Below are 22,993 nucleotides of genomic sequence, written 5' to 3' on the forward strand. Positions count from 1 at the left end.
ATGTGTATGTGTGTGGCGTGGCGGGGGGAGGGGAGGCAGGTAGGTAGACCTAGCCTATTTTTTTGTTGTTGTTGGGTTTGGTTTTTCTTTTAGACCTGCCCTATTGTATAAGCTAACAAAATAATCGCATTGGCCAAGAAACAAATTATTTGCATTTCTTCTTGATGTTGAGCTTTACTGATTTCACACTAAAAAACACACTAGATGGCTACAAATATGACCTATAAGAAAAGACTTTTATTAGTGAAAACAGCATTAAAATTACTGAATATCAACTCCAGAGTTTTACCACAATGGTTCAGTTTACATGAAACAATAATGAAAATATACATTGTAATTCGTAGTCAGGAGAAATGAGCTCATTATGATTTTCAAAGGCTTCCATGAGCAGTATCCATTGCACAACATGGCTTCCTCAGGTTGTTTACCAGCAACACAGGACATGATCTAGTATTTGTGAGGCGTCAACTAAGACAAATGTGTTGTTCAGAAACTTTAGAAGACTATTTTCTTCCCATAGCTAATTTGAAAGTGATATTTTGTATTTTTTCATTACATACTCATATAATTTCTCTGAAGACCTTATTCATGAGCTTTGTAAGTTACACAAGTCACTTCTCATTTCTGATGTATTAACGGCATCACTAGGATTTCTGTTTAGCCAGTGTCTACAAAAGCAAATTAAGGTGGTGGGCTGAGTGATCCTTTCCTGGTTCTGGGTACTATAGTCAATGAGTCTGGTAATTATTAGGATTTAATGAAAAATCTGAATCTTTTTCTTCTCAATAGCAATTATTTGGCTCGAAGTATTTAAGCAGTTGTCTCACAGCCCCACTTCATTTTCCCTCTGTAGACATAGGAACAACAGGCTAAACAAAACCTTTAAAAAATGTAAGAAGTCCTAGTCTATCATATAAGATAGACAACACAGTTTGCCTTCCCGGATTTCCCCTTCTAAAGTGCAATCTTATCAACCAGTGGAAACTGAGACAAAACAACAATCGAAATTGGATTAAGGGCAATTTTGTCCAAAATAAGTTATTCAAATTCATTTAGCCTCCTGTTTGCTTTTAATTTAACAAAGGACAGATAACCAGCAAATCTGAAATTGAGGGTTAACAATTATCAGGTGAACTTAGTATCTGTTGCCAGTTATTCCCGGTGAGTGAAGCCACAAACAGGATATTTTAGTTCAGCCCATCTGACCATAGTGACTAATTGAATGAGCACTGGAAATGAAGCCAAACTTTCATTTGATACCACTTGTCTACATAACTGAGTGGCTGGGACCCAAAGTCCTATGCTCAGGACTCACAAAGAACTAAAACAAGTCATACAATCACGGGATGTGTATCCTGTGTTACGTAAAACACTTAGTCCAAAAGCACTTGTATGTGCGATCTATACTGGTCACTTCTTCAGCATAGCTAGGTATAGCCTGAAGACCACAACACTCTTCATTTATCTCCTCTGTTTTCCTCTCTCTTTACATCTCTTCCCATAAGGAAATGTGCAAAAGTTTTTAAATAGATAGGTAAGATTGAATATTAATATAAGCTTATATGCAGTTATGTCAGATTCCAACTGATTAGTGGGACTGGGCTGCCAGTGGAAAGGGACACAGATTGCAAAGATGTCTGAAAAAAAAAAAAAGCATCTCGTAATATAGATTTAGCAATTAAGTTTAATACAAATAGTATTCTAAAGCTCTGAATCTTACCCTCAAATCTAGGTGAAAAGATCAATTTGGTTACTGCTTTATTTCTTCTGAAAGATAATGGAAAGATAAATATATTTAACAAACTGTGGCTTCAGAAATACCATTGTAGCAAACAATTTTATTAATACTTTCATAAAAATGGCATTTAATAAATTCTCTCTAATACCTTGATGTTATTAAAAGCAAACAAAAGTCATTAAAACAGTTTCTTTCTGTGATTTACATTAGCTTTTATAGCATTACTTGATTTTTATCTTATAAACTAACCTAAAATACTAATAATCAAATCAGGGTAAAAACAATACAATGATTTTTCTTTACTTTATTTCAAAATAGTGATTATAAATACATTCTTAATATATTTTCTCCCCAGCTCTTTGGATGCGACAATAACAAAAAAACAAAAAAACAAAACAAAACAAAACAAAAAAACAAAAACCAAAACTCACTGTGCTCATTTCATACAATGTCAATGTACAAATCATGCAAACGATATTATAGATTAATATTACTGCCATACATTTCTAGATGTGTTCTGTTATTTCTGCAATACCTGCTGACGTTACTCATGAGGCCATGCCCTGTGTATATGCATCCTTATGGCTTAAAGAAACAAAATGCTTTAAAAAAAGCAACAAAAGAAAGCTGGTCTTAAATGATTTTCTAATTAATATATTTATTCAGTTTATTTTTCAGAATGGAAAACTAAATATAGAATATAAATTGCCTTACAGACTTGAATCACTGTATTTTAATAGCTGCTTTCTCATAAAATTACACAAAGATTTACTTTTAAAGAATTGAATCATCTTTATTGATTTCATAAAAAAATAATTTAAAACTTGATTTATAGTACACGGACATAATATATTATCTCAACCCCTCTACTAATTTCATATGATCTAATCTTCTTTCCAACCCTTCTAACAGAGTCCAAGCACATGATACAATGCCAAGAAGCCCATGATGTGTCAGACCACATTAGAAGTGAGCACTTCTTGGCTTTTCTAGATTTGAATCAAATTCTACTAAAGACGCTGTACTGACCTATAGATCATCCCTCAAGGGGTTAAACTAACATCAAGGTTATAGTTGAAGCCAACAAAATGTAGATACAGTGTCTTAACTGCTCTTGTACTCAACTCAAAACTTATGCCTAACTACATTATCATAAAATGTACAAGTAGAACTAATGAGAGACAGGTGCAAAACAGTATACACTGTATAATGTAGGCACAATGACTTCGGTTAAGGAAAATAGATCAGCCTTAACCAAGGATTTGTTACTGTCATTCACTTACAATTAAAACCTCCAAATAACCACACACATTTAAATTACTTTTTTAAAAAAGTTGAACATTTTATACCTTTCGGCAGAAGAGTTATGAGATAGCCAATATGCTACAGCAAGCTTTGAGATGATGGCAGGTACTCTTGCCATTGACAACTGCAGAAACCATGAAACATCTTCAAAGCATCACCACACTGAATAAAAGGCGTCATCCCAATGACCTATTATCCCCAGATCATGGATAGAGCTTTCCGGTTCCTCCCATAAGCTTCTACTTAAGATTCCTCAATCCATACTTTATTGACAGGATAAACTAAAACACTCTCTTTGAAGCCTTTGCGTCTTTATCCTGTCAGTATGCATTAGGAGCCCTTTAATCCATGGATGCATGCAAGCATGGTAATGGCATATTAAAAGTCCTTATGAAATTGTAGATGAAAACACGCTGTTGGGCACACATCTTCATGTCTTTTCTTTCAAGATCAGAAAGCAAGTATTTGTTTGTATTTTTTTTTAATATTCATATAAAGTTTTCACAGACATTGTCATGAAAATTAAAATTACACATTAAAGTTTTAAGAGCACCAGCACATACATATGGAGACAATTTTTTTTCCGCTATTTAAAAAAAAAATCTCCAAATTATCTATATGTATGCATATATACTCAAATACACACACACGGGCACACACACACATACACACACACACCCTCTAAGAATGCCAAGTTTTTTTTTTTTTTTTTTAATCCTGGAACAAACATATAAAGCCCTGAAATTAGTACGTAATAAAGGGACTACTGTTACAACGTCAACCATAATGTCATTTTGGAAGCTGCGCCAAAACATCTGCCACTTGAAGTTCATGAAGAATGTCTATGTTTACCTTCTTGGTCATCTGATTAATACAGTAATTATAAGAGATGGAGCACAAAGAAATATACATATGCAGGCAGGCCAAGAAGGTAATGTGTTTCAGGATGTCACTTTGCTAATTGGGAGCTCCTACAAATCTTCGAATGTCTCCCATTATCAAGTCCTTCCTCTGACCAATTTTGACTTAGAAGTTAACAGCACAAGCAAACACAGTGGCATATCATTTGTAGTTGCAGACTGTGAACTCATCTGAGACCAATGAAAGCATTTTACAGTGTGGCTTTGAGAGCCGAGAGATTACCATGATGTTCACTGCTCTACTGGATTATCTGATAGTAGCTGGAATGACGACAGAACAGGATACTGATGCGTACGAGATATAACTATTAACCTTACCCATTAATTTCTTTTTTAAATATTTGTAGTGAAAACTATTGGAATTAAGCTCATAGAATCCTGAAAAGCAAGACAACTGATGGCAAATAACAACTGCCCCAGACACGATACTTTAAAACTAAGGAACCTATTTTAAAATGCACAGTTGGTAACAAATCTGAAGATAATATGCTAACTTCTCAAGAATAGCACAGAACTGTTGTTTTTTTTTTTTTTTGTATTTTTGTGTTTTTGTGGTTTTTTTGTTTTGTTTTGTTTTTGAATCATACCTGATCACAATGTCCAGAATATTTCTGTACACAGAAGCTTCAGTTTCGGTTTGGTATATTTTTTTTCTGCCTAGATTTATACTCATTGATAAATTCCCTGTGATCAGGAAAACAAGTCAGGCATATTAAATACATCTTAAGGAGTACATATTTTCCTATTTAGTATACAAAGTACTTCATAAATATGAATTATGTTACAAAAATAGCTTTGGGTGCGCTCACACGGTAAGCACTTTGCTAATTTTGGACAACCTTTAAGGATTGTGGGTATTTCACGTAACTGAGAACAAACTCTAATGTTTAGTTTGAGCCTTGTTTAATTCTGATAAACATCATGTATTTCTTCAGATCACCACAAACGCTATGTAACTCACGTTGACTTTTTTCTTTTAGGTTTTATGTATAGACAGGTAATGCTTAAAGTGTTCAAATTTATTTTATAGTTATGTAATGCATGGTATATTTTAAACAAATATTTGCACAATTTAACATTATAAATCCAGCGGTTTCAAGATGCAGGCCATAAAGTTTACCGATTTACAAATACTATCGAATGTTCTCTCTTTGCATGCTTTTTTTTTTTTTTAGACTTTTCAGATAATCTTTACACAGAGTTGTTACAATGCCACAAATCAAAAGGATTTATTCCAGTTCCACCAGCTTAATCTACGTGCAAGATGAAGGACCCAGCTGAGGTACAAACATCGGTACCAGTTTTTCTTGAGTTTGCTTTACAAAGCACAAAGAGACGAAGGTTTTGCATTGGGGTACAAAACAGATTTGCCTCTTGAGGTTAAATTCAGTGTATTCTGTTATATAAAGCATCCCTTTGGCAATAGAGTTTGCAGTATCCCCACAGGACTCCACAGTATAGGTTTTCTGTAGTAAAATCTATTAAGGAAATTCTCTTCTACTGGACACATCTCTGCAGCTACAGTTAATGAGACAGCCTCGGAAACACCTGCCTCTATGCCTATTGATAATATAGTATTTGGAAGTTAGAAGTCAACAAAAGGCACTTTCATCATTAAATAAATGTCCTCTGTATGAAGCGAGATTGCATGACCTAGATCTTGTTCAAAGCTGTCTGCTCCTCAAGGACCTGTAGGTAGTCAGGGGAACTCTGGAGTTTCGCCTTCAGTTCAAAATACTCGCTGCTCTTCCTCTGCTCCACGACGATTTTACTGTGGTTGCCACCTATCAGGGACTTCTTGGTTTTTTTGTCTTGTTGTTTCTCTGGGTAGCGGATCTCAAAGCCACTGACGCCGATGCTGTTGTACTCCTTTTTGTTTTCCAGAAAATTCTGAATGAACACATTGGAATCCCTGCTCGGGAATAACTCATCCAGCTCATCAATTGTGCTCAGTCTCTTCCTACTATCCACGTGCAATAAATCTTTCTCCTTGTCGGCAACGTTTCTCATAATGACTTTCTGTCCCGGAGGATCTGAAAACATGAACCCGGTCTCTGACTCTTTCAGGCCACAGGTGTGGCTCTTGGTCATCTGTTCTATGGTTTGGGGGATGAAGGCTTCCGTGCTCAGTCCGTCTTTTTTATTGGTCTTGTGGTCATGCTTCCTCAGCTGCAGCTGCATGGAGCCACACTCGGGATTCCCCAGGCCCTCGTGCTTCACCGTGGGCTTCTTGTTCCGCCGCAGCACAAAAACAAGAAGACAAAAAGCAACGAACACAGTCAAAATGAGGACCACTAGGATACTTAGGATTAAAATAGACAGAGGCACCGGGCCACCGGGAGGACTTCGAATGGGACCCAGCGGGGTGGTGAATGTGATGGCAGGTGCAGGGCTCGTGAATGGCGCAGATGGCTTGTTCAAGAGTTTGGGACATAAGATCTCATTTTTGAGGGACTTCAGTTCGATGTTGGCAAACTGAACAGGTGTCTCACATCTCAGTTCTTTCACGACAATCCCGTCATTCAACTTCTCCAGCCACAGCTTTAACGCCACCAAGTCACAGGTGCAGTCCCACGGGTTGCCCTCCAAGTCAATCTGTGTAAGCGACTGCAGCTGATCGAGGACCCCGCTGACGGGTAAGTACATGAACTTGTTGTTTCTCAGGTTCAGCCTAGCAAGGGGGGCTCCCGCAAAAATGTACACGGGCAGGCTTTTTAGGAGATTGTTGTTTAAATACAGTAGCTGCAAATTCGGCATCGAGTCGAAGGTGCCGGCTAAGATCTCCTTAATCAAATTGTATTCCAAATACAGATACTGCAGGTTATGAAGGCCTGAGAAGATTTCAGGATAGAGTCTTTCGATCTGATTGCCATTGAGATACAGCCTGCGTAAATTAGTGAGATTGTGGAATACATCTCCCTTGATCGCTGTAATCTGATTGCTGCCTAAATGGAGCAAATCCAGTCCCTCAAACTCAGCGAAGTCTGAGACGTCCACGTCTTTGATGCTATTGCCATTGACGTGCAACTTCTTGGCATTTAGAGGTTTCGGGACCAGTTCAGACATGGACTGTATATTTTTCTCTTGGCAGTTGACGCTCAGTCCCAAATCCGAAGGATGTGTTTTGCAAAAGCAAGGTGCCGGGCAAGGTGTCAGAGGTGGCACCCTTGTCTGGTAAGAGACAATCTGACTGAGGTTGCGGTTGGAAAGGGACTTGCCTGCCACGATTCCAGAGATCTTGGAAGGATTGGTTGTTTTCGGTGGTTTGGTCACTAATCTGTGTAAGGATGTTTGGGTGGTGTGACCATTGGGAGTGGTGTAGCCGTTCTCCAGCTGAGACGGAGGCAGGACTCGAACATCGAAGTCACTGCCCGTACCCATGGGGCATAATTCTTGCTTGTTGGTTTCTTTCAGAAGCCTCCCGTATAAGTCGCTGGGAGTTTCACAGATAGCCTCCCCTATGTAAATGTTATATGGCATATTCTCCAGCCAAGCTTTCAAAGGCAACAAATCACAGCTACAGTTCCAAGGGTTATCTTCCAGTTGCAATTCAACTACACGGCCTATGTGTTCCAGAACTCCGATATAGGGGAGCTTCTGGATTCTGTTCCCTCGTATATCCAGATGGGTCAAAGATGCGAATCGGAAAATATTATCAGGAAGGAATGAAATCAGATTGTCGTTAAGAATGAGAACTTTCAGTTTGTGGAGCTTATTGAAGGCTCCTCGTTCAATATACTTGATTAAATTGTAGTCAGCCTGGAGATACTCCAAGTTCTCTATGCCAAGGAAAGTGTCAGCTCGGAGAATCTTTAATTCATTGTTGTTCAAGTGCAACTGCTTTAATGCACTGAGCCCAAGAAAGGCTCCTCCCTCAATGTTCTGCAGTTTATTATTTCCCAGCTGCAGGGATACTGCGTGTGAAAAATTCAAGAATGTATTCGGATAGAGGATATTTAAAAAATTGTTTTGGAAATTGAGGTGGTAAAAATTAGACCAAGGTGGTTTCAGCTGATTTGGCCTGTAGACTGAAACCTTCTCACAGTTGACATAGAGCACATTCTCGACTGACACGCAGGAGCACACATTGCAAATTTCCACCGATACGTCAGAATCTGCGTTTGTCGAAGAAATCAGGGCTGACAAAATCAGAAAGAGCCAAAGAAACATCTTCTTGCAATCAGCAAACAACTTTATGCTTCTGAATAAAGAGAAATAATCTACAAAATAAAAAGAAAACATTTTTTCAATGGTCATTACTTGCAAGATGATGTGCGTTTACATCCTACCACAGTGAACACGTGGCTGTAATGATTAGCTTTGTATTATGCTGCAAGTATTCTCACTCAGTTGAAAAGCAATCACCAGATATGCCCTAAGTTTTATTTCCGTACCTGGAGTCTATGCACATTTTCCCTGGGCAAGAACACACAACAAATGACCGGAGAAAAAGGCTTGACTGTGCTTAAACCTCAACAATCTGAAAATACCTTCTCTACACGGACCATCAGACTCCACCCTTGCACACAGACCTCCTGCGACTCTAACGACTGACCCAGGCCATCAACTCTGTCTCTGTAGTTTGCACCACCCAAGGCGCTCCAGTCTGTAGAAGTCTACTCTCTGGGCCTCAGCTTGACAAGAGGCCGAACCAAGGAGATATTAGAGCCCTGGGTTCAAAGGAGGATGGCGATGGGAGGATTTGGTTGCTCTAGAAGGGACAGTCCAAAGATCAAGGTGGAGGGCGCCCTGGGAAGAGATGTGCCCGAGCTTCAGCCTGTAGGTAAGCACGCTGCCGTGACTCAGTTCACTCCTGTACATGGCTGCCTTGCACAAACACAGATGACCCAGTGAGGTTCTAGAAAAACGACTGAATAGGAAATGGCCACATTTTAATTTCAAGTAAATAAACGGTATCTAGTTTCCTGACAGTCATCTCCCAAATGGGGGTGGGGGAGCCTTTGGGTCCCTGAAAGCAGGAGAGAAACCTGCTTGCTCCTGCATTGCCTAGCTGACGTCCAGACGGCTTTCCTGACAACCCCCCCCCCCCACCCAAGAACTGGCTCCCCTGCCTTCCTGGCCCATTTGTATTCCTTTCCATGCCATTTTGAACCCAGGTCCGACAGACACTTGGCTCGGATGCTCCTCTCCTTCACTCGGACCACAGACTAGCACTGCTGAGGAACAGGAGTTCACACGCTACGGTCCTGGAGGGGCTTTAGCTGCAGCACCAGATGCATTTAGTGCAGCAAACGTCTGTCCTAAAATCATCACTTCCCCAACGTCCCCTCCCAATATCACCACCCCAAGTCTCGGTCTCTAAACAAATCACGAATCACTTAGTGGAGTTTAATGCTTTGCAAATTAACCCGTTGTAGCCACTTCCTTAAATACCGCATGCACATACAAACATATGCAGTGTTTCACGGAAAAGCCTAAAAGGAAACACAAGCACTGTGCGTTTTACTGATGCAATTTTAGGCATGTGAGCCTTTTTTCCATCTTGAATGGGAAGCTGGCTGCAATTTCAATATGGTTACCACCAAATATTAATGAAATAAATAAATTACCCAGGAACACACGATGAGGGAATGATACAAAGAAGTGTCGCACAGAAACTCCTTTGTTTATTTTGCCCACGAGGAATCAGCTAGTGGTAAAAGCAAACATGTCTCAAGGTAGACAATCCATTTGCCACGACCCAGAAAGATTTGCATTTTAAGTAGTTTGGTTCAGAATACAGCCTGGCACTGCCGAGATGCTCCTTGCCTGCCATGCAGACACGCATTTCCCCTATTCACCGTGATAGTTTGATTGGCAGTGCAAAAAAGAAGTCATAAATTCTCAAGTATGACATCATCCAAGCCAACTTTCATTGTAAAATCAAGATTTCACATGATCGTTTTGCCTTCCTATAGATGTGGTTTTCAGCAGCTATTCTGGTTCAGTTGAGTCATTTCGTGGTACGACCCCCCAACCAAAAATCAACCGAACTAGAAACCAAACAAGCCAAAAAAAAAAAAAAAAAAAAAAAAAAACCCAAAGAACCCGAATTCCGTACAAAAACAAGAACGAGGAGCATCAGCAGATCTGAAATTGCATAAGGAGCTGCCCTCCTCCTCGGAATTTCTACTTTAAATAGCACGGGGGGAAAAAAGCCACAAGGACGAGCTAGGAAGTTCCCAAATGCATCTCCCGTGCAACGGAGAAAGCCGCAGGCAGCCGGAGTGTGGGGCAGGGGACAGGGCGGGCGGATCGCCGAGGACGGGGGACCGAAAGGGCAGGCGACCGCGGAGGGTGCCGAGCCCAGGGAAGGGAGCCAGGAGGGAGCTCGAAAGAGGGGAAGGGGGCGCGGAATGGAAGCGAAAGAAACCTCCCATTCACAGGCTGCCGCTAAAGCAGGCACATTTTCAAATCGGGAGGGGGGGGGGATTGGAAAAAGGTCAATAAGCAAAAAAAAAAAAAAAAAAAACCCAAAAAAACCCAACCAACCCCGGCAAAGTAGGAGTTGGGTACCCCGCGGCGAGAGCGGCCCGTCTCCGCGTCTCGGTGCCTGCGCCCTGCAGGGGCCCGGTCCCCCGGCCGCCCCGAGCGCCCGCGCCCGTGCGGAAGGAGCGGGCCTGCGGGGACCGACGCCGCCGGGCGGGGGCGGGGGCGGGGGCTCGGCCGGGAGCCGCGGGCCTCGTCGCCCCCGGTGCGCTCCCTCGGGCCGGCGGCGCCGCGGCTGGAGGGGCTGCCGGCGGTGGCGCGTACCGCAACGTTTTGCCGCATCCCGGTGCCCGGGGCCGGCGCGCGGCCCCCTCCCGGGTCCCGGGCCCCAGCGGCGGCCTCGTGGGGCGCGCAGCGGAGGCGGGGACCGCTCGGGATGTCGCGGGGGCCTTCAGCCGCGCTGCGCACGCATTTCTCCGCGCGCTCCCGTCCCACCCGGGGCAGCTACTGGAGTTTCCAGCGGCCTCCCCAGACCCGGGCGTGCGGTGCTGGAGGGGTGAGGGACGGCCGGCTCGGGCCACGCGGCCGGGGTCCCCGGGGCGTCACTGGCCCGCCTGTCACTGGCGGAGTGAGCCGGGGGCTCCGTGGCCGAGAGCGGCGGTCCCGGCGCCCCCTGCCCCCCACCCTGCCGACCCCCCCCCCCCACCGCCAGCCACAGGAGGGCTGCTCTCACCAAGCCCGGAATCCGCTCAACATTGGGGCATCTTGCAAAGTCGCGCTGCCAGCACTTGCCCGGCTTCGCAGGGCTTTTGGAGTTAGCCACCGGCTTCTCCCGATCCCGCGTCGCCGGCTGCCTGGGGTCTCCGACCAGCTCGGGGGCCACTGCCCTGAGCCACGGATCCACGTCCGCCCGGGGTGCTTGCGAGGGGGGCGCAGAAGACAAAGCCAGCGCAGCGGCCCCGACAGCCCGAGCCGCCCTAGACCCGGACACTTGCCCCGGCGCCCCGGCCGCCGCCGGGGGAGGCACGGGATTAAGGACACCGGATCTTTGGGTCCTCGGGGACTTGCGAGCGCGCCGGGTCGGCAAGCGGCTGCTGGTGGGGTAGCCACTATGGTCGCTCTGGCCACTCCGCCGGCCCCAAACCAACACGACCCAAACTAAAAATAATAAGCTACCTGCCCCCCTCCGCGCGCACGCGCGCGCGCACACACGCACACACACACACACACACACGCTCGCGCTGCCGAGCCGATCGGGGAAGAGGCAGCGAGTGTCAGCGCGGCCCGCGCGGCCCCGCTGGAAATTCACCCACCTCCGGAGCCCAGCAGCTGTCGCAGGGCCCGCCGCGCCGCGATCCGCTCTGCGGTTTCCGCGCTCGTGTCCCCGCGATCCGCGACCGCGCTGCTCCGCGCCGGCTCGCCCGTCAAACCCGCCGAGCAGCCCTCGCAGGCGAGCGGCGGGCAGCGGCGCGCGCGCACCCGGCCAGACACCGCGCGCGCACCCAGCCCCTCGCACACGGGCTGCACCTTTACATACACGCGCCGAGTCCCCGCCCCCGCCCCCCGCCCCGCACACACGCAGCCTCCCTCCCGAAACTCAGAACCCCCGACCCCCGCACATGCCGGGGGGCCCCCGTCCCCCGTCCACACGCCTCCACTGGATCCCTCTTCTACCCACGCGCCGAGAAAGCGCACTTTCCTCCCGGCATCCGCCCCCTCTTTATGCCTCAAAGCCCCCCCCGGGGAGGAGCGACCCCTTTCCTCCAGCGCAGAGACCCCAGTCCCCACGCGCGAGCGCGCCAACCTCCATCCTCCCACCGCATCCACGCACACTCGAGTCCTTTCTCCTCCCTCAGTCCCCAGGAACGGAGGCGCACACACACACACACACACACACACACACACACGCCCGGGGCGTTCCTTTGAGGAGCAACCAAGAACCCCGGCGAAGCCAAAGGAACGTCGGAGGCGGGGGTGGGGGGCCGAGGGAGGTAGATGGGGTCGTCGAGTCTACGCGGGATTGAATAATTCCAGGATCCAGGGGGGTGAGTCAACAACAATGACATCCAAAGGCTACACTCGCACTTGGGCTTTGTAGCTCGGGCACGGTACCTTGGGCTAGTTGTCACCCCGCAGATCAGAGGGCTCCGGGGACACTTCTTCGGCAGGCGGCGGGCGATCCTGGATGGAGGCTTCTTGGGACCGGTTTCCCGGGATCCAGCAGCGTCCTCGCTCCCCCTACCTGTCTGCGCGCAAGGGGCCGGGGGCTTTAAGGCAAAAGTGTGGAGCTTTAGCCCAGAGTGAGACTTATTTAGTGGGTTTAGGGGGAGACGGGTTAATTCTCCGCGCCTCGGAACTCCGCGTGCCTCCGGCGTAGAACGGGTTAAGCGGGAGCAGGACGCTTAGGGAGCTGGGGGTGGGGAGAGGGGATAGGGATAGAGGAAAGAGAGGTGTGGGACCCGGAGGGATGCCGCACTTGCGACCGAAAGAAGAAAAAAAAAAAATCAGCTTTGGCTACTGAGCATGCCCAGTTCCCAGCTCGAGCCCTATAAGGGAGGCATTGTGTGCGTTCCACTTCTCCGGGCTTTGGTGGTGACCGGGAGGGGACTTTGGTTGGGGAGGGTGGTGGTGAATGAGAGGCTTTAGGGAAGGGGGACGAGGTTTGGAGCTCTGGGGTTGTGCGGGAGGAGACCCTTGGGATCCCTTGGGGAGGCAGGGAAGGAGGCAACAGAGGGGACTACGAAAAGTCACTTCAGTAGCCCCCCCCCCCCCCGCCCTGTCGTGTCTATACCGAAGAGGCTTTAGCAATTGAATCTCAAATATCCAGAGGCTGCAAATCCAGCGTGTGGATTGTCTAGGCCCCTTTCTTCTACCCATTCGCTAGGGCTTCCACGAGCGACTAGGAATATCCCGGGGGAGAGGCTAATGTTCCAAGCAGTCTCCTGCAGACTGGGAATTTAGTTAACAAGCTTGGCACGAAAGCGGATGTACCTGTGGGGTTGGGGGACTTGGGCTATCCTGTACGTGTTGCAAATATCTGGCTTTCCTAAGGAGGAAAGGCTAAAGCGGTCGTTTACTCCCTGCCCCCCCCACCCCACCTTACTGTTTTTGTAGGTGCTTGGCTAAGAAAAACAACTCTCTTTACTTTGTGTCTGTGGGGATAAACTGGCTTTAGGTAAATAGAGCTAAGTTATAAATGGCAAGTCTTTTCCGAGCCCATTCTTTGCCACATTTCAGGTGATACTGCAGGGCCCGTTTCTTCAGGACCTATGTTCTCGCCTAATCCACTTACTCAAATTCCAGTCGCTCTAGCCACACTGGGGTATAGCCAGTACCCAGAAATGCTTTTACTTAAAAATGAAAAACTCTTTAAACTAAAACTAGCGATAGCTTTGAAACCAGAATTTGGCTGGCTGCCTGAACTCCTACAGTTAAACATTTACCATAATTGGTTGATGTTTAAAGGCCTCAAATCTAGGCAAAAAAAAATCTGATGAGCAAAGGATTTATCACATTATTTGTGGATGCTGTCCTGTCCTCTATGTTATCTGTGATATCTATTCATATATAAGTTCGATTTTTTTCATTTTTGTCATTGCATGGGGCTGCCTTCAGGTTATATTCATGCAAATGTTTGCTGGGCACAGCATGTATATAGAGATGCATGTACAATATGTAAATGAATATTTAAATAGATATGTGTGTAGAGGCATGTTTTCTTATGACCTTGGTAAATATTGCATCTTTCATAAAGAATCCTTTCTCTCCCCCCACTCCCCACTGCCCTTAGAAATTACGTCCTCCTCTTTTTTAAAAACCTAGAGGAAGAAATTGAGTGGGCAGCAATGGTAAATTTTGCTCTATTCCATGTGAAATCCGTTACGAAATAGCGTCACTTAAGGAAACACTAAAGGATCCGTCCATAACAACATAGGCAACTTGTGCAGCTCCTCTTAGTAAGGTGAAATTTGTTTCCTCCATAGGTAACAGCTGCAGTATGTTGAAAAATCCCTCTACTGTTGTACATTTGAACAAAACAGATCCTGCTAATTAAGAACTCACATTTGCATTATATTGTATAATGCAATTTGAAAGTGGTAATGGATACCAAAACAAGTTGGCATTTATTCTAAATGCAAAGGATTCAGGAAGCTACAATATATTTTATCAGGATAGAGGAATTGTTTGTCCTTTACTATAAATGTTAACAAGATTCAATAGAATGAACAAAAATTTTTTTACCTGAAAATATAATGCACATTCCAAGCACTGTGATAGCTGAAAAGGCCAGATTTGGACAGTAAATATCAGATGATTTAAATGCCTGCCTTTATTCAACTCTAGAAACTGTTCTGAGAGTTGACTATATTTGACTGTAATAACTGTGAAATGTTCTTTTTCATATGGGTATAGACACAGAAGTCTGAAAACAAGTACAGCGAGGACATCAATAAGCTACAATTAATAATAGTGCTGAAAACGTACCGGTGATTAATATCCAAGTCATTAAAATTAATGCTTTCAAATAAAATATTTTGCTGCTTAAAAATGATAAAGTGGCAACTCCTGAAAATAGCATAAAGTAACAGCTTCCGTGCCTTCTGCTTCTTTTGCTTTCAAATTTAAAAACCCAATCCTTTAGTCCTGCAGTGTCTTCTCTAGCTCCTAGAATGACACGTGATATCCATAGAGAACAATAGTAAACTAAATTGCTAGCTTAAAAAAAGGGAGGTAAATATATAAATTAATAAAAGTGTTAAGAAAACGCCAGCACTATTTATGGCAATGGGGGAAACACAAAGTTGGTGTTCTTCCTGAAATATATGGATGCAAATATTGTGAGACAGATTTGCAATAGCCTCATTGTCTTTCTACAAATGTCCCATCATACTTAATCGTGGCTTTGCCAGGAGTACAACTGGGACTACAATGGGACTATATGCCGATTTGCTGTGTCTCCCTCTTTCAGGGCAAATAAACAGTAAACTTGTCCCTTGTCAATGGTCTCGCACCCATATTCCCCACTTACCCTACCTTGTCTTGCTGCTGGTTTTTATATTTTATTATTTCCTTAAGTAATCTCCGCGCCTCACGTGGGGCTCAAACTCAGGAACCTGAGACCCAGATCAGGAGTCACATGCTCTGTCAACCGAGCGAGCCAGGCACACCCTGTTTTGCTGCTGTTTTAAATCAAATTGGCCTTCATTCTGGTATCCAGGTATCACATCCAGATCTTTCAGTGGATCCTAATTTCGAAAATGTATTTATACCCTGGCATTTCAAGAAGTTACAAATTTGGCATCTCTCGAAGTGGAATACAAGAAAGTTCGGGGGATGTTAACGTATCTTCTGGGAAGACACATTTTTAAGATCAAAGTAGTTTAGAAGACCCTTGCGTCCATAAAGCTAAGCAGTTTCGTCAACTTTGGGATTTCTCAGCAAATTCAATTCTATTAAAAATGAATTCTGACTTACAAGGGTCAAGTGGTACAGCATGCGACATCTCCCAAACTTATTTGACTGTGGGAGCCCTTTTTGTTTGTTTTCATCACATACACTTAGAGAAACCATGTAGTACTTGCTCAGTTTTGCCCATTTGGTGGAAACCGGGAGCTGAAGGATAGCTTTCAGATCACAATCTAATCCATACCGTAGAAGCTACTATCTATTGAGTGCCATATTGCCTCCAAACAGTATTTCCTTTAGTTCTCTGAGCAATACTGCAAGGGAGAGATTCTTCTTCTTTAAAAACCAGGGTTCAGGGAAGTTAAGTGTTAAGTTAAGTCAAGTGTTTTTGCTCAAGGTCACATGGCAGTAAGGGACGGTCAAGATTGGACCCCATTCATCTGAGGCCTTCTCAACACTCCACACTTCCTTGTCCACAGAGGAACCAAGGCACTTTTAATTTGGAAAGCATCATAGATATTTCCCTCAGAGATAGACATTTGGGACACAGATGTTTGTTTGCAAGTAATGAAGTATTAAGACTCAACACTAGATTCAACCAATAGAGGACATGGAAATCGGGTTCGATCGATTACGTGTGACTGGGTTTCTTAAATCAGCTGATTTCCCCCTCTGCCAATAGTGGACTTGTTCCATTCATCTTGCTCTTTCAACTTTCATACCTGAGTTGATTCTGAAACCTGTGATGTCTCAACTGTTAAGAGACAGTTGCCTTTGCTACTGGCTAAATGGAGCCATGTAAAGCAGTAGTGTTCATCTCTAAACTTACTCTGCTATCCAGTAGAGCACTGAGTAAATGGGAAAGGTGAGATTAGTCGGTTAATTGATTAGATTATACCAACCAATGTGACCTTCCATTTTCCTGGGGTACTTCTTCATATTATAGCTGGTAACCTGTTCCCCCCGCCCCCAGAATCTACGGTGTGAGCTATTAATGTATTGAAATCTGAGTACTCCAGGCATTGACTGATTTTTCACAAATTACTTCTGAAGGATTAATAAAGAGTATCTCGTTTCAAAGGATCTTTGTGATTTTGGCTCCTAATGAGTACTCGTTCGTATAGCTCACTCATATCGCCTATATTCTCTAGAATAACATTTTTTTTCCTAAGCCACAGATGCTGATATAATAGCGTGTGTTCTGTTTACCCACTTTCTTACTGAGTTTTCTTTAACTTGAAAAAATATCATCTTTCTCACTCACTGTCAAAGATTAGAGTCCGGAAACAAGCTCCACTGCTCTCAGACAACTCAAAGATAATAAAGATCGTGAAATAAAAAAAATAAGAAGTTAATAGCCAAACAATCTACTGTGAGAATTACTCCCATGGGCTGTACAAGTTCCAAAACACCAACCAAAGCTTTGTCAGGAAGACAGAAAGTTGATGAGAATCCTTCCTTTTTTTACCATGCCCAATTCTATCTAGGGAACCAGAGTACTATCCCCAGCCAGCAAAACATTTTTTTTTAATTTTGCAAAAATATTGAGGGTCTCTTTGTCCAGTGCTTTTATAAGAATATTATTTTGCCTTAGAAATTTAAACTGGAAACTTTCCTTCAAAATTGATCATGTTTCCAGCCCCTTCTCTTTTGCTTTAGAGATTCCCTTTGGACAGTTCAAAACGTAGGTCAAAATCAGGGGCATAAAACAAGGCAGAAAAGGCATAATATGAAGATAGGAGCTATGGTGTGACTGTATCCCAATTACTATATCAAAAATAAAATTTATCTCTTTCTGAAGCTCAAAGGGTGAGTCAGAGGAAAGCAGAACATCTATCTGTGTAAGCCAGTGTCATGTATCTGTGATTGACTACCTTCTTTTTCAGCTCAAAATCAGAGCTTCTATTTCTCTGATCTGACTCAAATTGAGTAATGTGTACCCATATAAGGTCTTCATGAGAAAACTGTCCCTAGTCTTGTGTCCAGGGATCACAGTATAGGAAAAAGGGTCATCACGGAGAATTCCCGCTGTATCGGTTGTATGCGCATAGCATTGTTGTTAATCATAGAATTTCAGGGTTGAAAAGGACCTTAAAATTCTTATGGCCTGGTTAACCATTCCCAAAGCTGAAATCTTCATCAGATGAACACTCAGTGTTTGAATACACTCAGTGATGGGGAGCCTACTGGTAGAAGTTCCAGTGAGTCACCTAGAAAATTAATTATGGAGTTTTTGCAATCTCTACTGATTTATAAATGTGAAACAAACATAAAATTAGTTGTATGAGGATTTTAAAGAATACCCCAATTTTGGAACCAGATGGATTTGGGGTTAGTAGTTCTATGATATAGGGCGGTTAACTGTTCTCAGCATTCATTGCCTCCTCTGTAAAATGGGTGTGACAAACTCAATCTCCCTGAGTTTTATGAGGATTAGCTAAGATAATGTTTAGAAAATTCCTAGAATGGTGCCTTTCTGGCACAGAGAATTATTATTTCCTTGTATTCATAAGTAGAAGAAACTCCTAGATACACACACAAAAACAAAGAATGGTAATTGTATCACTTGTTAAGACTAGTGCATTTTCTGCTTGAGTCTCTATAAGGATGATGAGTAGAAGAGGATGATGGGATTATTTGCTTGTTTTGATTATTTTTAATTATTTCAAAAGATAGAAACCATTATGTCAAAATAAATACATGAGTGTTTACACTTCCTCGTATGTTTTAGTTACTTTTCTATTTTCATCAATTAGGTTTTTTTTTTAACCATTAATTCCATCAACAACCTCTGTAGAGCCGAGCATCACCAACACCATCATTATTTTTTTTGAGTTTTGTTCCAGTCTAGCTTACAGTCCAGAATCTCATCTACTGTGCTCCAGAGCCACAAGAAATGGGAAATACTATTATTTCAATGAAGTTCCTCACAATGGCCCTGGAGAGAATATTAAAAATAAGTTTTCCGGAAGCCTGTTACTGAATATGTTTTGGGGAAAACAGAGAGGGAGACAGAAAAGAAGGGGAAAGGAACCACAGTATATATAGCTGTTATTTGTAGCATTGTTTGTACCATATGTGCAAAAAAAAAAAAAGTTCAAGTCACTTAGGGGCACTGATTTTATCATTTTCTCTATAGAAAACATGTATTTTTAGAAACATAATGACCTAAAGAACTAGCATTCTTCTGTCCATAAGATTACTTTGTCATGAGAGTGACATGTGTTGTTTTTAGAGAAAAGAAAGTCAGATTTGACAAGATGTGATACAATTAATCTAAGATCACCACTGAAGGATAAATTATGTATGAATTAATTCAATCTCAATCATCTGATAACTATTCAGACAGATATGATGACTACAGGCATGAGTCTGAGCTACTGTTAATTGACTCTTCTTAGAATACTCATTGTTGGAAATGTTGGACTCTAACTTATATTATCTGGATTCTGTTTGTCATTTCCCGTAGCAAAAAAATTCTTTTTTTTAAATTTTTTTTTTAGCAAAAATATTCTAAGCTAAAAAAATTGTTCAAGGTATGACCTCTAACCAAAGTATTTTTCACAGAGTAAAAGTTGTTGGGCATTTTACTTCTTATAGCTGAAGCTATTCAATAAAATTTCATTTTTATTATCTTTATGGATGAAAGAATATCCAGAAAACCAAAACCAAAACTATAGGATCCAAGTACTCAGGGCAATGAGAAAAAAAATTATAAATGGACCATATAATGATGACTCCTCTCATTTCTCTGCCTGTGTTTCAAGAGATATGAGTTTCCTGAACCTTGAAGGGAGAAGAATCTCATTGATAGCCACTCTTACTTCTCCTTGAGAATCTGTCCTACGTGACAAGTGGCAGGGAATGCCTGTGTTGGGGCGGTGGTCTTGGGAGCCTGATCTTCCATTTTACCCCTCCATGTACACTTAAAGAGAGTTTCTGGTCAAAAGTGTAGGAAATGCCATTCTTCAGTTTAAAATTTGGTGAATGGTCAGTCTTGTGCTGGTCAGTTGATCAGTCATGTTGTGCAAAACCAAAGACCTGTGACATAGGTTGAATGTCTCTAAGCACTAACACTTCAACTTGAAATTAAATATATTGACAAAAGAAGCTTCTATTTTGTCAATAAGTGTTTGTAAAAAGTTGTAAGATGTTATAGAAGAGAAATTTCTAAAGGGGGGGTATGTCTTGCAATAAAAGAAGTTGAATTTGGTAAACATACTGGGAACTATAAGGAAATAATTTCATATATTAATTCCATAGTAAGGAAGGACTAGTAAGAACTGGTGATTAAGTGGACTTTAGCCCAAAAGGTAAATATTTTTGGCTCTCTTTTCTGGATCATTACTAAATATTATTATGTAAGATATCTCCAATTCATTAGAAATTCTGCTTTTATCGTTTATTAAGACTAGTGGCAAGAACAGATTGGCCTAGAGGGGAAGAATGGATGAAGGAGAAACTAGCATATCCATGCATATGATCTATAAATTACACATAATTCAAATCATTACCCACTTCAAGTAATTATTTTCTTCTTAACCACGCATTTTCCCTTCTTTCCCACTGATTGTAAAACAATTGCACTCAGAGCTTTTCTGGAAAAAGGCAAGCTTACTCCTCAGAGTTCCTAGAGAGCCACATTGCATCTTATGTCTCATGGACATAAATTCTCCAAAATTAAAAGAAACCAATACCACTCTCTCTTCCCATCCCCACCCCAATTGTTGATTTGGTAGCTGCACATCGAAAGAGTCAAAATGTATACGGAAAATAAATTAACATATTTCACTCTATCTGTTCTAGGAATAGAAAACTGCCTTTCCTTTCAGATTCCAAGAACTCTATGAATTCAAGAACATATGAAGTTGAGTTAAGATAGCCTGACTGCAAATAATCTGCTCAACCATAACATTCAGCTCATTTCAAATCTTTATTAAATACCTATTACACACCAAGGCCCTGAATCCCAAGGTGAAAGGCACTGCCTCTGTCCTCCAAGATCTCTTAGTTTAGTGGTAAAGCAGATGAGACCATGTTGTAATAAATAATATTCTATAACGTATTGGATGGAGATGCCCTTGAACCACCAAATGCTCGTTTTTAAACTTTACCAAATTTCTCACTTTCATTAACACTGTAAAGTCCTAGAGTTGAATGCAGTAGTGATAGGCTTCCATGGCACATATTCAAGGAAATTAAGAAAATCAGAACATTGCCTTCCATCAAATGGCAAGGTCAACAACTTGTATGTCCTTCTGGAGATGACATAGTCCAAAACTTTGATATTCCTCCAGAATACAGACTCAAAATTTACGGTGTGCCAGACATATTTGGAGAGGACATTAACAGGAAATGTTCTATAAAGTAAGAAATTAAATCATTTAGGAGGGCCAGGAATTGAAACGACCAAGATAACCAAGGGAACAAAATGAAAGGAGGCACCAAAACAGTTAAAAATCTTTTCATATTTGATGTCCAAACCGTGAAAGCTGCAAGAAGGGTGACATACAAAGGAAGAGAAGCTCATGTTGTTTTACTTTTCAAGTGGAACTGAGAGCAAAATATAATAACTATCTCCTCTACTTAGTGTGTGTGTGTGTGTGTGTGTGTGTGTGTGTGTGGTGTGTATATATATACAATTTTATATATATATAAAATTTATACATTTAATTTTTTCTTTATAGACATTATATATACTATATATAATATAACATAATAATATAATATAATATAATATAATATAATATAATATATAATGAAACAACAATAAAAAAAACCAACCTATTCTCAGGAAATAATGGCTTCTGGCACTAATATCCTAAATATAAGCATGTCTGGTTTTACATTATTACTTTTCTTTTTACTGATATATACAAATTGCCACTATATTTAAACGGATCATTTGAAAAATATTTCAAGAAAGAGAAGAATCTTACTGAAACTGTTTTCCCAAGACTGAAAAGTGGGTTCCTTTGTATTTTTTTTTTTTACTGTTTTAGTAGGTCAAGACAGACTGTAAATTTACTTCTTAGAGCCGGTTAGCCTTGGGACTCCTACTGCAGTCTGACAGTGATGCCTTCTAATTGTTGTTTATGGATATCAAGAGATTTTACACCTTTTTTTTTTTTGTCTTTGGTTTGCTCTGATTCTCTTTTTCAATGTGGTATTTAATTTGTGTTTTTTTCTCAGTCCACCACCAATAAACAATCCTTGAGGGAATGTTGCATTTGAATTCGAGGAGATTCCATCAGAACTTTCCTAGTCAGGAGTTGCCACTATTCTTATTTCTGATGCTTTACTGAATAAATAACCCCTCGCCCCACCTCTACTTTCTCCCTCTTCCAAAAAGGAAGAAAGGTAGAAGGATTGCCAGAAAAGCAGCCATTGGCATCTTACACTGAAATCCTGTTTTGCTATTCAATCTACTTGAGGTTTAATTTCTTTCTTTACGAAATTATTTGGGGAGAAAAAAAAATTTTCCCTGCTGTTGCCCTGCTATATTATTATTTGACTGATTTTCAGTTTATTAGTCATTCATCTGGATTGGTGCCTGTATATTTTCCCAAAGGTTTAATATGGAAAATTATTTCTTTGGCCATATTGAATCTTAGCTCAAAATTGTATCTTTTTCATATCTAAGAAGCCTCACAGATATTTTTTCTTTTTTAAAAAAAGGTTTTATTTATTTATTTGACAGAGAGAGAGAGAAAGAGAGAGAGAGAGAGCAAGCACAAGCAGGGGGAGTGGCAGGCAGAGGGAGAGGGAGAAGTAGGCTCCATCCCAGGACCCCGGGATCATGACCTGAGTCCAAGGCAAACGCTTAAGCGACTGAGCCACACAGGTGCCCCACAGATATTTTCTTATTCATGCTCACAATATTCTTATATATTATAACAAAAGACACTACAGTAACATGATTTATAATATAAGAAACTGAATAAAGCAAATCTGATTAAGGCGGCATTAGTTGATAAGTTAGGAGCTAGGAAAGAACAAAAATTAAAAAAAAAAATCCTGGGTCTGCTGGTTCTCAGACGTGCTATGATGTTCTTCTGTGACTTTATAAGACAGATAACTGTAATATTGTCATCATGGGTGAACAGAAGAAGGTTCTTGGATGCTGATAGAAACTGGAACTGGAACCAGCTGCTGCTGCCTGGGGAAAGAGCAGTTGTTGGGCGCTGCTGGCAGG

General features: G+C 42.1%; 1 protein-coding gene and 1 long non-coding RNA gene across 4 annotated transcripts in view; one reads left to right on the forward strand and one right to left on the reverse strand.

The window, feature by feature from the left end:
- Positions 1-217: 217 nt before the first annotated feature.
- Positions 218-12,886, reverse strand: SLITRK4 (SLIT and NTRK like family member 4). Of its 3 annotated transcripts, none has more exons than XM_038588469.1 (2): positions 12,505-12,886; positions 218-8,183 (listed from the first exon to the last, which is right to left on the reverse strand). In XM_038588469.1, exon 2 carries the CDS (start codon positions 8,131-8,133, stop codon positions 5,617-5,619), a length of 2,517 nt encoding a protein of 838 aa, XP_038444397.1. In that variant the 5' UTR covers positions 8,134-8,183; positions 12,505-12,886; the 3' UTR covers positions 218-5,616. The 3 variants fall into 3 exon arrangements, with proteins under 3 accessions (XP_038444397.1, XP_038444396.1, XP_038444398.1); XM_038588468.1 differs by lacking the exon at positions 12,505-12,886 and adding an exon at positions 11,706-11,831; XM_038588470.1 differs by lacking the exon at positions 12,505-12,886 and adding an exon at positions 11,126-11,557.
- LOC102157130 overlaps positions 12,056-22,993 on the forward strand; it is a 90,401-nt gene continuing 79,463 nt past the window's right edge. The window contains exon 1 of the long non-coding RNA XR_005386484.1: positions 12,056-12,437. This is a non-coding gene — a long non-coding RNA (uncharacterized LOC102157130). The remainder of the gene's footprint in view (positions 12,438-22,993) is intronic.

This window comes from Canis lupus, chromosome X (genome assembly GCF_011100685.1).
Source record: "Canis lupus familiaris isolate Mischka breed German Shepherd chromosome X, alternate assembly UU_Cfam_GSD_1.0, whole genome shotgun sequence".
NCBI classification, from domain to species: domain Eukaryota; kingdom Metazoa; phylum Chordata; class Mammalia; order Carnivora; family Canidae; genus Canis; species Canis lupus.